We start from the raw sequence: 12,561 nt of genomic DNA on the forward strand, positions 1-12,561 counted from the left end.
ACATTCAATACCCAAGTGTGTTTAAAAGACTTATGCTTCTTTTGGGGAACGTGCAAAGACTTTATTAATTTCACAACGAGACTTTGCACAATTTTATAAAAGATAATTGTTCATTTTTCTGGATTGCCGCTTAATCGTAGTTGTTTGTAGGGTTAGCCAAGTACTGTACCAATTGCAGTTAAGGCAGTGTTTTTCAAGCAGTGTGCCAGGGCAAATTAGCGTTCCATGAGACACTGTCTAGTGTACTGCAGGTATTGCTTTATTTTATCTTTGGTTTTATCAGCATTTTTTATTTCTTCCTGTGATCAGCCAGGTATCCGTAACATGTATCCATCTTAGTAGGTGGAAGCAGACTACTACTTAAGTTAATAGTAAAAATAATCTAATAAAAAAAAAATCATGCATAGAATTTAGTTAAATTGAATTATTTTTTAATTTAACTAAAAGCAAAAACTGAAGAAAACTGATCATTCGTTTGATACCTAGTAAATCAAGATAAACCAGGTAAAAAATATATTGTAAAATCAAAAATCAATGTAATACCTCTTGAGCCACACAAATTATAGGTAAAACGTAACACGGTGAATTTAGGCAACGTGATATAATTCAAGCTGAAAAAAAAACGTGAAATTGGTACCAGGATATATTTTTAAATATTTTAAATATAGACAGATGGTGTGCCTGGAGGTTTTTCAAAGAAAAAATCGGTGCCTCGGCTCAAAAATGGTTGAGAAATACTGCTTTAAAGTACCGATACTTGCTACAATAGCCCATGCCAGCATATACTCCATATAGTGCCATTTTACCAATGAGGAACCTGAAATTAAATTAATAACATATTGCCATTCAATTTATGCAATGTTAAGAAGAAATTATTGTTAGAATGAGAAGGTATTCATTTAAAAATGTTAGTTTCTTTTGGGTTTTTTTGCAGAGTGAATATATTTTATTTACCAATGGTCTTAGAATGTGTTATATTGATAAATACGCCAGATTTGTATATCAATCTGAAAATATGTTGTATCGAACATCCCTAAGGTTTTTGTTCTTCCCTCAGGGCGAATGCGGCAATTTTATTCGTTTGATTGAGCCTTGGAACCGCACTCACCTATACGTTTGTGGAACGGGAGCGTACAACCCTATCTGCACATATGTGGACCGCGGTCGCCGTTCTCAGGTAAACCAAGACTTCATGCAGACTTAGGTCTAAGCCTGCTATGCTTCTCTAAACCTGTGTCTGTCCATTAAGCTCCAGTGGCTGAGGCTGCCCCTTTTGGTCTCGCTTCTCAGTTTCATCCACTTCACTGTGCTTTTGTTTTGTTTTTTTGTGTCTTCTGTCACTCACTTAGTGTCGACATGCATGAATGGGTCTCTATCAGAGCCAATTTATTATCCAAAAATACAATTATGATGGATACAATTGAATTCCTATTAATAAGGGAACACATCACTTATTTCAAATGATTACATAGTATAAACATGCAGTAAAACAAAATGTTCTTTTGGCAGATAAGTTCAATATGTTTTAGAAGTATTTTTCCTATTTTACCATCTTTGTTCCATTTTTACACAGTTTTAAGTTGTAAACATTTAGATAGATAGATAGATAGATAGATAGATAGATAGATAGATAGATAGATAGATAGATAGATAGATAGATAGATAGATAGATAGATAGATAGATGGATGGATAGATAGATAGATAGATAGATAGATAGATAGATAGATAGATAGATAGATAGATAGATAGATAGATAGATAGATAGATAGATAGATAGATAGATAGATAGATAGATAGATAGATAGATAGATAGATAGATAGATAGATAGATAGATAGATAGATAGATAGATAGATAGATAGATAGATAGATAGATAGATAGATAGATAGATAGATAGATAGATAGATAGATAGATAGATAGATAGATAGATAGATAGATAGGGAAATACACACTTCCAGCATTATCCTTGTGTTGAAAATAAAATAATAATAAAATAAAAGAAATAGAATGTGTCATAATAGTTTGCAATAGTCTTTGATCTGTGCAGCCCTTTGAGACTCTTCTGATTAAGGGCTATACAAATAAACATGGCTTGACTTGACTGACTTGAATACATAAATACCCAATATTAAAGAGCCTCGTGGCAAGAGGAAGTAATGATCTCCTCAGTCTGTCCGTGTAACAAGACTGTGACAGCAGTCTTCGCTGAAGCTGCTCTTCCGTTTGGAGATGATGCTGTGTAGTGGATGTGATGAATTGTCCATGATTGACCGCAGCTTTTTCAGCCCGTCTCTCAGCTACTGTTGTCAGGCTGTCCAGCTCTGTGCCCACAACAGAGCCCGCTTTTCTCACCAGTTTATTAAGACAAGAGGCATCCTTTATCTTAGCGCTGCCTCCCCAACACGCTGCCGCATAGAAGAGGGCGCTTGCCGCAACAGTCTCATAATAGTCAATAGTCTCATTAAATGAATTTCACTTAACTATTATGAATAATTATACTTTCATACATTTCCTATTTTTTTTTTACTTGAGTTTTATCAAAAGAGGCCTGGAATTACTTTGCAAATTACTCAGTACTTTTGGCTTTTTCAAACTCGAACCCCACCTTCTGTAGCCATGCTAATGAAAGCTGCTCTGGGCATCCATTAATAAAAGATAATCCCCCAACGCCACTCCTCCTCTCACCTGGCGCAAGAACATGAGCCCTCACGCACGCTTTATTTCATTTACTCGATCTCGTGTTGACATTGACTTCAAAATACCACGCTTAAAACACTGCAGAGGAAACCCGCCTTGTTTGCACTGCAATTCTGGTCGTATTTTCTAGTGAATTATTTTTACAATTTCAATCCTGATTTCTACACATACTGCCATGCACATCGGCCTTTGAATTCGAGCGCAAATATTGACTCTTTACCTCATTGTTGTGTGTTCTAATAACCAACAATGCATACTGTAAAGTGGAAGACTGACAGGGTGCTTTATTAGGCATCGTTCTCACTCATTTTGTTTTGACGGGACACGCAGTAAATTCCTGGCCCGTAATTCTGGCAATCACCTGTTTACGCAGAGAAATCTCTCTAGGTCTGTCTTTCTGTCTGGCTAAGAGCCCCTTAAAAGCCATCTCTATTGATGGAGCCCCTCATTCGTCACTTCCCCTTGTAGCTTCTTCAGGCCTGCAGCAACCTGCCTCACGCCTCTACCCAATTTGGCTCACTCATCAAAATGGCCAAGGCGGTTGGAGGTGGGTCCCGCTTAATTGTAAAGGTCAGTCGCCTTGCTTTCATTTAGCTTTTCAGCCCTTATTGAGACGGATGGTCCCTTTTTAAAGTGGAAAGCCAACATCCATTAGTTATTGATAAATGACGTCTAGTAAATTGTGGGTCCAGTACTTGATATTTTGCCTTCACCTGGGACTCTACAGTGGTGCCTCCTCATAGAAGCTTAATTTGTTCAAGAATCTTGAATTCTTTGTGTGAATATTCCTGATATGAAATAACCCTGAACCCTAAATAGCTATTCAACCTGATTAATAAAAAATACATTCAAATAGCAATTAAAATTTTAAATAAATGCAGTGGTAAGATAAATAAGATGATTATCAACAAAATAAAATGTGGGTTTATTATTAGCGCTTACCATGCAGGGGTATTCGTGATTTTTTTTTTAAACTTTCCCAAAATAAAGTGCAATTGCACCTCCACTCCACTAGAGGCAGTGGTGTTCTCATTGGCAGATATTTTACATTTAGCCTCCATGCAGTGCATTAAGCACAGAGTATAAACATTGAGTATGACGTGTTTACACGAAGTGAAGAAGGCCTTCAATTGACCACATGAAAAAATATTTAACGCTGAAGCGGAGACAGGCGAAGAGAAACGGGTTTAAGAGACACGCATTGAAAGGTTTTGTTATTGCTTTGTAAGAGGAAATCCAACCATTAATAAGGGGAGCAATTGGCAGAGGTTGACAGGTAAGAGCTCAAGGGAGTGTTGATACATAAACACTTACTGTACACTTAAAATGAAGTTACTTAAAATGTACGTACACTCCCCCAAAAAATTACGGCACAATTTTTATTTTTTTTGCCTGTAGTAGTTTGCATACGTGAACTGGACGAGCTGATCCTGGGTTTAAGCAGTCGCGAGCAATGAGCTGTCTCGAGCGTTCTCTAGTGGTAGCTTCTGGGACTGCATGTGAACAGCAAGATTGTTATTTAAAAAAAACTCATATGCTGAAATTCTCGTGTTTAGAGGTGCTCATATATAGCGGTACGACTGCATTGTTCCTTCACTCAAGACTCTACTTTGAAAAATAACCTTACATGCATAAAAGGATCATGTCATAGTTTGAGAAACTGGGTGGATGGGGAGTAAATTGTGTGATTTAATAATTTTCAAGTCATGTCAAGTCAAGTCAGATTTATTTGTATCGCCTTTAATCACAAAATGTCTCAAAGCACTGCACAGGTTACAATTACACCATCCCCTGATCTTAAACCAACATGTGGGCCTCAGCACAAGGAAAATAAGAAACCTTTAGAAAGCAGCCTCACAAGTGGTAATCCCCCTTCCAGGATGACCAGGGTGCAATAGATTTAGTATTGGGTAACAGGACACAAAACATGAAGAACACCTATAAAAGAAGACAGGTAATATGTAGAAATTTGTCCAGAAATTGCATGTTAATAACAACACAGTTTTCAAAATGTCTGAACATCTCAATCACACAAACTCATTTTTAGACTCGGATTTTCTGTCTCCTGCATGAAGTTTTCATGACATGCACACTGGCAATATTCCCTTTCAATGTTCTTATTTTTTTCCCATATCCTTCACCATTCCCACTTTTTGTTACTCTTCTTCTGTTATTGTCATTAATGTGTCCCGGACAATTCCGGCTTTGTTCCAGCCGGTCACGCGTGAGTAACGAGGCTGCCAAATGTGCCATGTCTGTGTTTTAGGGCTCCTACTACCTCCAGGCCCCCAAATCTGGAGGGAGAACCAATCGAGCAGCAGAGCAGAGTGACACGTCAGATCTTTTGGAGGCCAAGGTGGGCTTTGAGAGGCTCTGTTAAGAATTGAATAAGAAGTCTGGTGCCCACCTGGAAAGATCACTTTCGGGATAGCCATGACATGGCTTCAAGTTAAATAAACATCCATCTCCGTGACGTCAGATGAGAATATCAAATAACAGAAGTTGTCTTGAATTCCAAGCAGACCACAAAAGAAACTGCCCTTTCTCAATCTGAGAATAGGAAAATGTCTATATAGAAAACCTAACTTCCTCATAAATAATTGTCTGGTTTAATTCCTAGTAAAGACATTTAAATATCTAACTAAAAATAAAGATACAAACTAATAGTGATAAATAATAATGCTCTAACCAAAGTTAAGTCAAGTCATGTTTATTTGTACAGCCCTTAATCACAAGGAGTCTCGAAAGGCTGCACAGACCACAGATTATTGCAAACTACAGACAATTATTATAAAAACCCCTGATCTAAAACCTACATGAGAGCAAGGAAAAACTCAAAATCTCAACATGATGTATGAAGAAACCTTAAGAAGGGACCGCACATGAGGTAATCCCCTTTCCATGATGACCAGGGAGCAATAGATCTAGCATTAGGTACAGGACACAAAACATAGTAAACATCAATAAAAGAAAACATAGGTAGTAATATGTCGAAATTTGTCCAGAAAGATCATGATAGCAACAACTCTGTTTTCAAAATTATATAATACACGGATATTGTCTACGTGAAATATAGGTCATTCAAAAGCTATTGAATAGAAGTGTATTTTAAACCTTGATTTAAACAGTTCCACTGAGGTTGCAGATCGAATCTCAGTGGTCAGAGCATTCCACAGCATCGGGGCCTGCCGATCACTTCTAGGATCTTTGGATTAATCTTATATTAATGAATTTAAAGCACTATTTTTCAGTGTGACTACCGTCCATACATTTTTTGTACAGTGCTATATTTTTAAAATGCTTGACCTGTATTCAACACTTAAATTGTTAAAAGTACAAACCACACAACTAGTACTTAAGACACAAATTTCCTCCCAGATAAAGTCAAAGACATACAGTAAATATTGTATTATATAATTGAATATGAATACTTTTCTGTTCTTCTGTTCATCTTTCTACTTTCCAGTTTCTGATTATAAAGCGACAACAAGAGGGAAATCAAAAGAGGTATCGGTTAATGCCGCAAGTACTGATTCCACAAAAAAATAAGACTTACATTGAGTAATTTGTCGTAGTATTCTCCCATTCATAGCATTAATAGCAAACTGCTTGCTATTAGTTGACTTTTTTTCACAAGAGCATAATTTGAACTTGCCCACTTTAACATGGGCACAATGGTGCAAAATGCCTGCCTGATGATGAGGTAATACAGTCATCCCTCGGTTTTCGCGGTTAATGGGGACCAAGACCACCCGCGAAAAGTGAAAATCCGTGAAGTAGCGGCGCCCCTTCAAAAATGCTTAAAAAAACGTATACAGTATACCCCCCTGTATTCAGTACACCATATAGAATACGGGTAGAGAGAGAGTGAAATTCATGTTATAACAAAACAAAACAAAAAATGTAAAATATGTTGTATGTACACGGAATAGGACTGCGGCGAAACCACTACGAACCATTGAGTATGATTGTATTAACCGCTCTCAACCACATGCAGCGACCGCACTTTATTTCGCTTGTTATCACTTCCGGTTACATGTTGAAAATAAAAACTGTGAAAATGTGATATTTGATGAGTGTTCGTGAAGCGTTTTGGGCAACAACAGTTAAAAAAATGGTCTGTGTTCATTTTAATGAAAGTGAAAGAGCTACCTTCTGACAATAACAACATACCCTAGCTAGCGGCATCGAACGGCTTTTACAACAAATACACAAAACCACGCACAATTAGCCGTGTTTAGGTAGTACAAACAACCGCTCGCTTTTGGTATAATAAAGTCAAACCTGAGATGAAATGTGACAGAAGAGAATATACTTACGTCGCGTCGACGAGTTCCCTCCTTGATAAACTGAGCGCCACATAAGAAGGGGGTGAGGTGGGAGGAGTTGAAGGAGGGGGGGTGAGCGAAGCGGCAATGACTAAGCATTGTGTCAGGGCCTCCCCCTCCCCTTCACAATAAGAGTGTCCACACCGTGTCCCCAGTTGACATAAGCTCGCGCTCAATGGCATCAAGTCAATAAATGCTTTTATTGAGAAGGTAAGGTATATTTTTTAGACCCGCGAAGCTCTGAACCTGCAAAAGTGGAACCACGAACTAGCACTGTATACCGAAATTCAAGTTCTAATCTTCGTCCCAAGATCCCCTTCATGAACAGAGAGGCCGTCACTTCAGATGTAGCCCAGGGAATGTTTTTAGCCCTGGCAACATTTCCTTCGTCGGGTCACAAACGTGAATTTTCAGTCCTCGCGTTGCCCAGTTTCCCAGCCGTCGAGTCAGCTTTGAAGATCTCGACGGAGATGCCGGTGCACGCGGATCCAGTGTTGACACAGATGTTAAAGATGTCCTCTTTTCACAGTGGGGATAATGAATTCTTTTTTGAGCCTCTAACATCACAGGAGCGGCGGCGGGCGTTTTTGGGGGGAAAGGCTCCCAGCGTTTTTTTCTCCTCCGCTGCCTTCATCTTGCCGATAAAACCGCCTTTGTGTGCTTTTGGTTGCCCTCAGCAGATCCAGTCCGGACTGCAAAGTGTTCTTAACTCCACATTGTTTCGTTAGATACTGGAGTTGTTTTCAAAACACGCCACCTTTAGCAGCTACTTCAAGGAGGAAGCCTTTTGGCCCTGTCAAAAATGTATTCTCCAAACACAATAAATCTATTAGCAAGTCACGGCAAAAGTGAGAAAATAATGAACAACCTTTCTTATTCCCCTGACAGGAATATATTTTCCGCCTCGAGCCAGGCAAAGTGGATTCTGGGAAGGGAAAATGTCCTTTTGACCCCAAATTGAACAGCGTCTCCGCTTTGATCAGTGAGTAAATGTTGATTTTTGCTTCACTGAAGCTTGGTACATTAATTTTTCACACCTTCAAACATTTTTAGAATGTGTGAGACCCCACACTTTAGAAGGAAAGAAGAAAAAAAAATCAGCACTTATGTGTTAGTGTTTTTACCCAGCCGGGTGAAACACAGCAAATCGGATCTAATATCGCTGACACCTCCTAATATTAACGCTGTTTGACCAGTGAGAGGCAGAAATCAATCAAAGCCTGCACAATCCAGCAAGTTACATATTGAAATCTCATCAAAACAATCAGCTTTTAAAAAGTAAATTAAATCTTTAGCATAGCACTGAGGGTGGAATTTCCAACTTAAATATGAATAAGCTACAAAGGTGTTCTTTTGTCTGTTAGTTGTGTGCGCTTCCCCGTATTCTGGTCATCAGCCGATAGGTGACACACAAAAACTTGCCTTCTGTGTGCAATATTTGGTTGCAGCTGACAATAAACACTTGGAATTGAGTTTAATTTAAAAATAGATATCACAGAAACATCGAGATCAGTCTGAAACAAGATACTGGGAAAATATATAGCCGGAGTAGCTCACTGAAGTCGTTGTGTTCAATAATAATGTGCAACCATGGTCCTCTTATATCCTTGAGTGTAGTAAATCCCAGAGAGTAAAAAATTTACAAATACAGTACAGAATAGTAAAATACTGTTTCCTCTATGCCGTAGTTCAACCTAACATGCTATTCACAATCATCTTTTTCGGCCAATTGCAGGCTTTGTTTTGCCCCTTTAGCCTATGCAAGCCTGTAAATGATCAAAAGGAACCGCCCCCTTTACCTCCGAATAACTTTAGCCAATAGTGATCGATTTAACTGATGATTGACACATCTTTTTCGGCCAATTGCAGGCTTTGTTTTGCCCCTTTAGCCTATGCGAGCCTGTAAATGATAAAATGGATCCGCTCCCTCCGAATAACTTTAGCCAATAGTGATCGATTCAAATGATGATTGACACATTGGTTAGCCAATGAAACGCCGGTATATAAATCCCAGCATACACCACGGACTACTTCGCTTTCGGGGGAAAATCTAGTCGGCGGCTGCTTGCATTAGTTGCAAGACTTTGCGACTTAATATTGATCCATATATAAGGCGCACTGTATTATAAGGAGCATGGTCAGCTTTTGAAAAAAATAAAGGCTTTTAGGTGCGCCTTATAGTGCGGAAAATACGGTAATTGAAAGTAATCCAGTTAAAGTAACCCCACCCAACCCTGCCATTTTATAGCGCATTATAGTACATGTTTTTGTATTTACAGTAAAACAACCACCTTAGCCTTTAGCTGCTAGTTTAGGGTTCAAGCTAAGTGAGGTAACGATGGTGGACACATGGAAAAATGAAATTTGTTTCATTTTAAAACGTACATTGAACCACGCTATAAAAGCTGTGGTAGATTAAGCCACCAATCAAGTTTTCACATCTTAAATCCATCCGATTGCAAAATGATTGCGCATATATCCTGCTAACTATCCAAATTCCACTGATTACTCTCACGGGGGTGATAAGTGGGCTTTTGGCGGAAGTGAGGCCAGGTCAACAGGTTTTCCCCAAACGCTTTTTAGAGGCAGATCATAACATAATTTGGCTAAGCGTTGAGATTTTTTTGTGGGGAAATCACCACCATCACACACCTGGGACATTTTGAACGCATCGGTCGGATGATTTTGATGAAATATGGAGGGTGTGACGCCATTTTGGAGTGATTAGCTTTTTCGTGTCACAGGGATCTCTCGATGACTTATCGTGCCTTTTAGTGTCCGTTATGACTTCACCTTGGGAACGTAACATGATCAGTTCTACATTGTGCGTGTACGTCTGGACAGATGGAGAACTGTACGCCGGCGTTTACATCGACTTCATGGGAACGGACTCAGCTATCTACCGTACGTTGGGAAAGCAGACAGCCATGAGGACTGATCAGTACAACTCCAGATGGTTGAACGGTAATGTACCGGCGACAAATTCGACAGATTGTTTCCCGACAAACGCCATGTTGGACCTCTGAGTTTAGGCATAAATAGACAACGAAGATACCTGTGGACAATTTTTTACCATATAATTCATAATAGGCAACAGTTTTCGTCAAAGTAAACAAAAGAGAGTTCAGGTTCTACTCACTGTAAAATGGGTGATGTCATTGGCACACAAGCGAACAATTTGTAGCCTTGTTGCGCGAGCGTTACCAGCAATGTTCCCTCTAAGCAATCGCGCACTGCCCGCACATTTTCAGCGCACAAGAAAATCTATCCAGCGCAATGTTCCCTCTAAGCTGCGTGTGTGTGCAATTGCGCACTGCCCAGAGCTTTTCAGCGCACAAGAAAATCTAGCCAGCGCACAAAAATCAGGGCTCGAAATTGCTAATTAAGAAGCGAATTAAGTCAAAGTTACAGTGCATGAAGGTAAAAATACAAGGGTTCCCCTGACGTTGTGTTCTAAATGCGGTATTTTGAAGTCAAGGTCGAAGTAGAACGAAGTTGAGTAAAGTCAGTAGAGTTTTTCGAGAACCGGCTTCTTCGGCTTGGCTCACTAAAAGGAACCGGCTCTTTCGGGTCCTAAACGGCTCTTCAGGTTGTTTTTGCTTCTTTCATCCCTATATGACCAAATATTATTTAAATGTATGCACAAAATGACTTAAAGAAAGGGGGAATAGAACAAAAAATAAAAAAATACCAAAATGAAAAAGTAGTGAAAAGCTGAGGAAAAAAGAGACAAAAGAGAAGAAAAAAGGAAACATTCAGAAAAAATCCAGAAAAAAAAGTAAAGAAATAAACAAAGGGAAAAAAGTAAATAGAGAACAAAAAGAAAAAAGTAACAGCTAGGAAAAAATAAACACAATGAGATTTTTTTAAAGGAATGAAAGAAAATAGAGAAAAAACAGGGAAAAAGAAGAAAAACTTTGTGTTACATTCAAATAATTTTCAATTATACCAATTCAATATTGTTGCCAAAATTGTTCTTCCACTAAAAATGTGATTAAATACAGTTGTGTATCGTGCAACGGACTAAATAAGCCACCCAAAAATGCTAGTATTATGCGACAAAAGATACCAGGAAAAAAAAGAAATGGAAATCTTGTGAAAGAATTGGTGTAAAAACAAATGACGTTTGTAGGCCGTACAATCTTTGCAATAATACATGAGTTATTATACTCATTACTTTAACTTGATTACTTTCAATTACTTTTGGATTACTCTATTACCAAATATGCTAATAAAAGATAAAAGAAACTAAATATGAATAAAATGATGACTCACAACACGTGGTAAGCTTTCTCTCCTGGCTTTGATCTCTTTGATCTCCGGCAAAACTAACATGAAATGCGACAGAAACAAAATGAAAATAAATCCAAACAGCTTGCCAACCTCATTTTTGCCATTCCATGTATTCCGTTACTCCCCAAACCTGCACAAAACTATTCATATTTAGTTTATTTTGTCTTTTATTAGCATATTTGGTATTGGAGTAATCCAAAAGTAATTGGAAGTAATCAAGTTAAAGGAACCCTACCCAACCCTGTTAAGTATCAGCAAAATACATGATACGCACTGGATTTTGAGAAAAAATTAAATTTAGTGGTTATTGTTAAATACTAAATACACGTTTACAGTAATCAAGTTAAAGTAACCCTACCCAACCCTGAGTATTAAGTAGTGATATGGCTAAAACGAGACTGTGCATTGTCTTTTGAAGACATGTAATTTGAAAAAAGTAAGGTTTCACAACCTTTACCGGAATATTTTGGGAGGGTTTCCTGATCTAATTGGTTGATGGTCTATTGTAAAATGTAGATATTTGCACATTGATCTATTCAGTGGCTTTTTTTATTTGATAAGTTGCGCTATGAAAGTGCTCTTTTCTAATTATTGAGTTTACGTCTGTAAATGGTAATAACAAGGATGACTCCAGCTTGAACTTGACAGCGCTTCGATTGTGACTCGTAGAGCAGAAGACTCGGAATCGATAAAGCGTCATCAGCCGATGTTGCCAAATCGTTCGCAGCCTCGGTTTTAAACATCGCACATCTCCAATCTTATCCTGGCAAATTTTTGCACTCATTTACACTCAGGGTTGGGTAGGGTTACTTTAACTGGATTACTTTCAATTACTTTTGGATTACTCCAATACCAAATATGCTAATAAAAGACAAAAGAAACTCAATATGAATAAAATGATGACTCACAACACGTGGTAAGCTTTCTCTCCTGGCTTTGATCTCTTTGATCTCCGGCAAAACTAACATAAAATAAATCCAAACAGCTTGCCAAAATCATTTTTGCCGTTCCGTGTGTTCCGTTACTCCCCAAGCCTGCACAAAATGTAGTAATTTTATTCATATTGAGTTTATTTTGTCTTTTATTAGCATATTTGGTATTGGAGTAATCCAAAAGTAATTGAAAGTAATCAAGTTAAAGTAACCCTACCCAACCCTGTTTACACTTACCTGAGACTTGTTTATAGGCTTAGTCCCACTTAGTCAGGCGATGCATTTCATACACCGATGGGAACACCTAAA

The 12,561-nt window shown here is 38.3% G+C and overlaps 1 protein-coding gene across 1 annotated transcript in view; it reads left to right on the top strand.

Annotated features, from left to right (window-relative positions):
* Positions 1 to 12,561, top strand: part of LOC148364675 (semaphorin-3F-like) — a 117,312-nt gene that overhangs the window by 68,148 nt on the left and 36,603 nt on the right. Inside the window, exons 5-8 of the mRNA XM_088338856.1 lie at positions 1,058 to 1,177; positions 4,966 to 5,055; positions 7,916 to 8,009; positions 9,872 to 9,991. Coding sequence (XP_088194982.1) covers positions 1,058 to 1,177; positions 4,966 to 5,055; positions 7,916 to 8,009; positions 9,872 to 9,991 — 424 coding nt within the window. The remainder of the gene's footprint in view (positions 1 to 1,057; positions 1,178 to 4,965; positions 5,056 to 7,915; positions 8,010 to 9,871; positions 9,992 to 12,561) is intronic.

Source organism: Urocampus carinirostris, chromosome 6 (genome assembly GCF_059441175.1).
Source record: "Urocampus carinirostris isolate Australia breed hairy pipefish chromosome 6, RoL_Ucar_1.0, whole genome shotgun sequence".
Taxonomy (NCBI): domain Eukaryota; kingdom Metazoa; phylum Chordata; class Actinopteri; order Syngnathiformes; family Syngnathidae; genus Urocampus; species Urocampus carinirostris.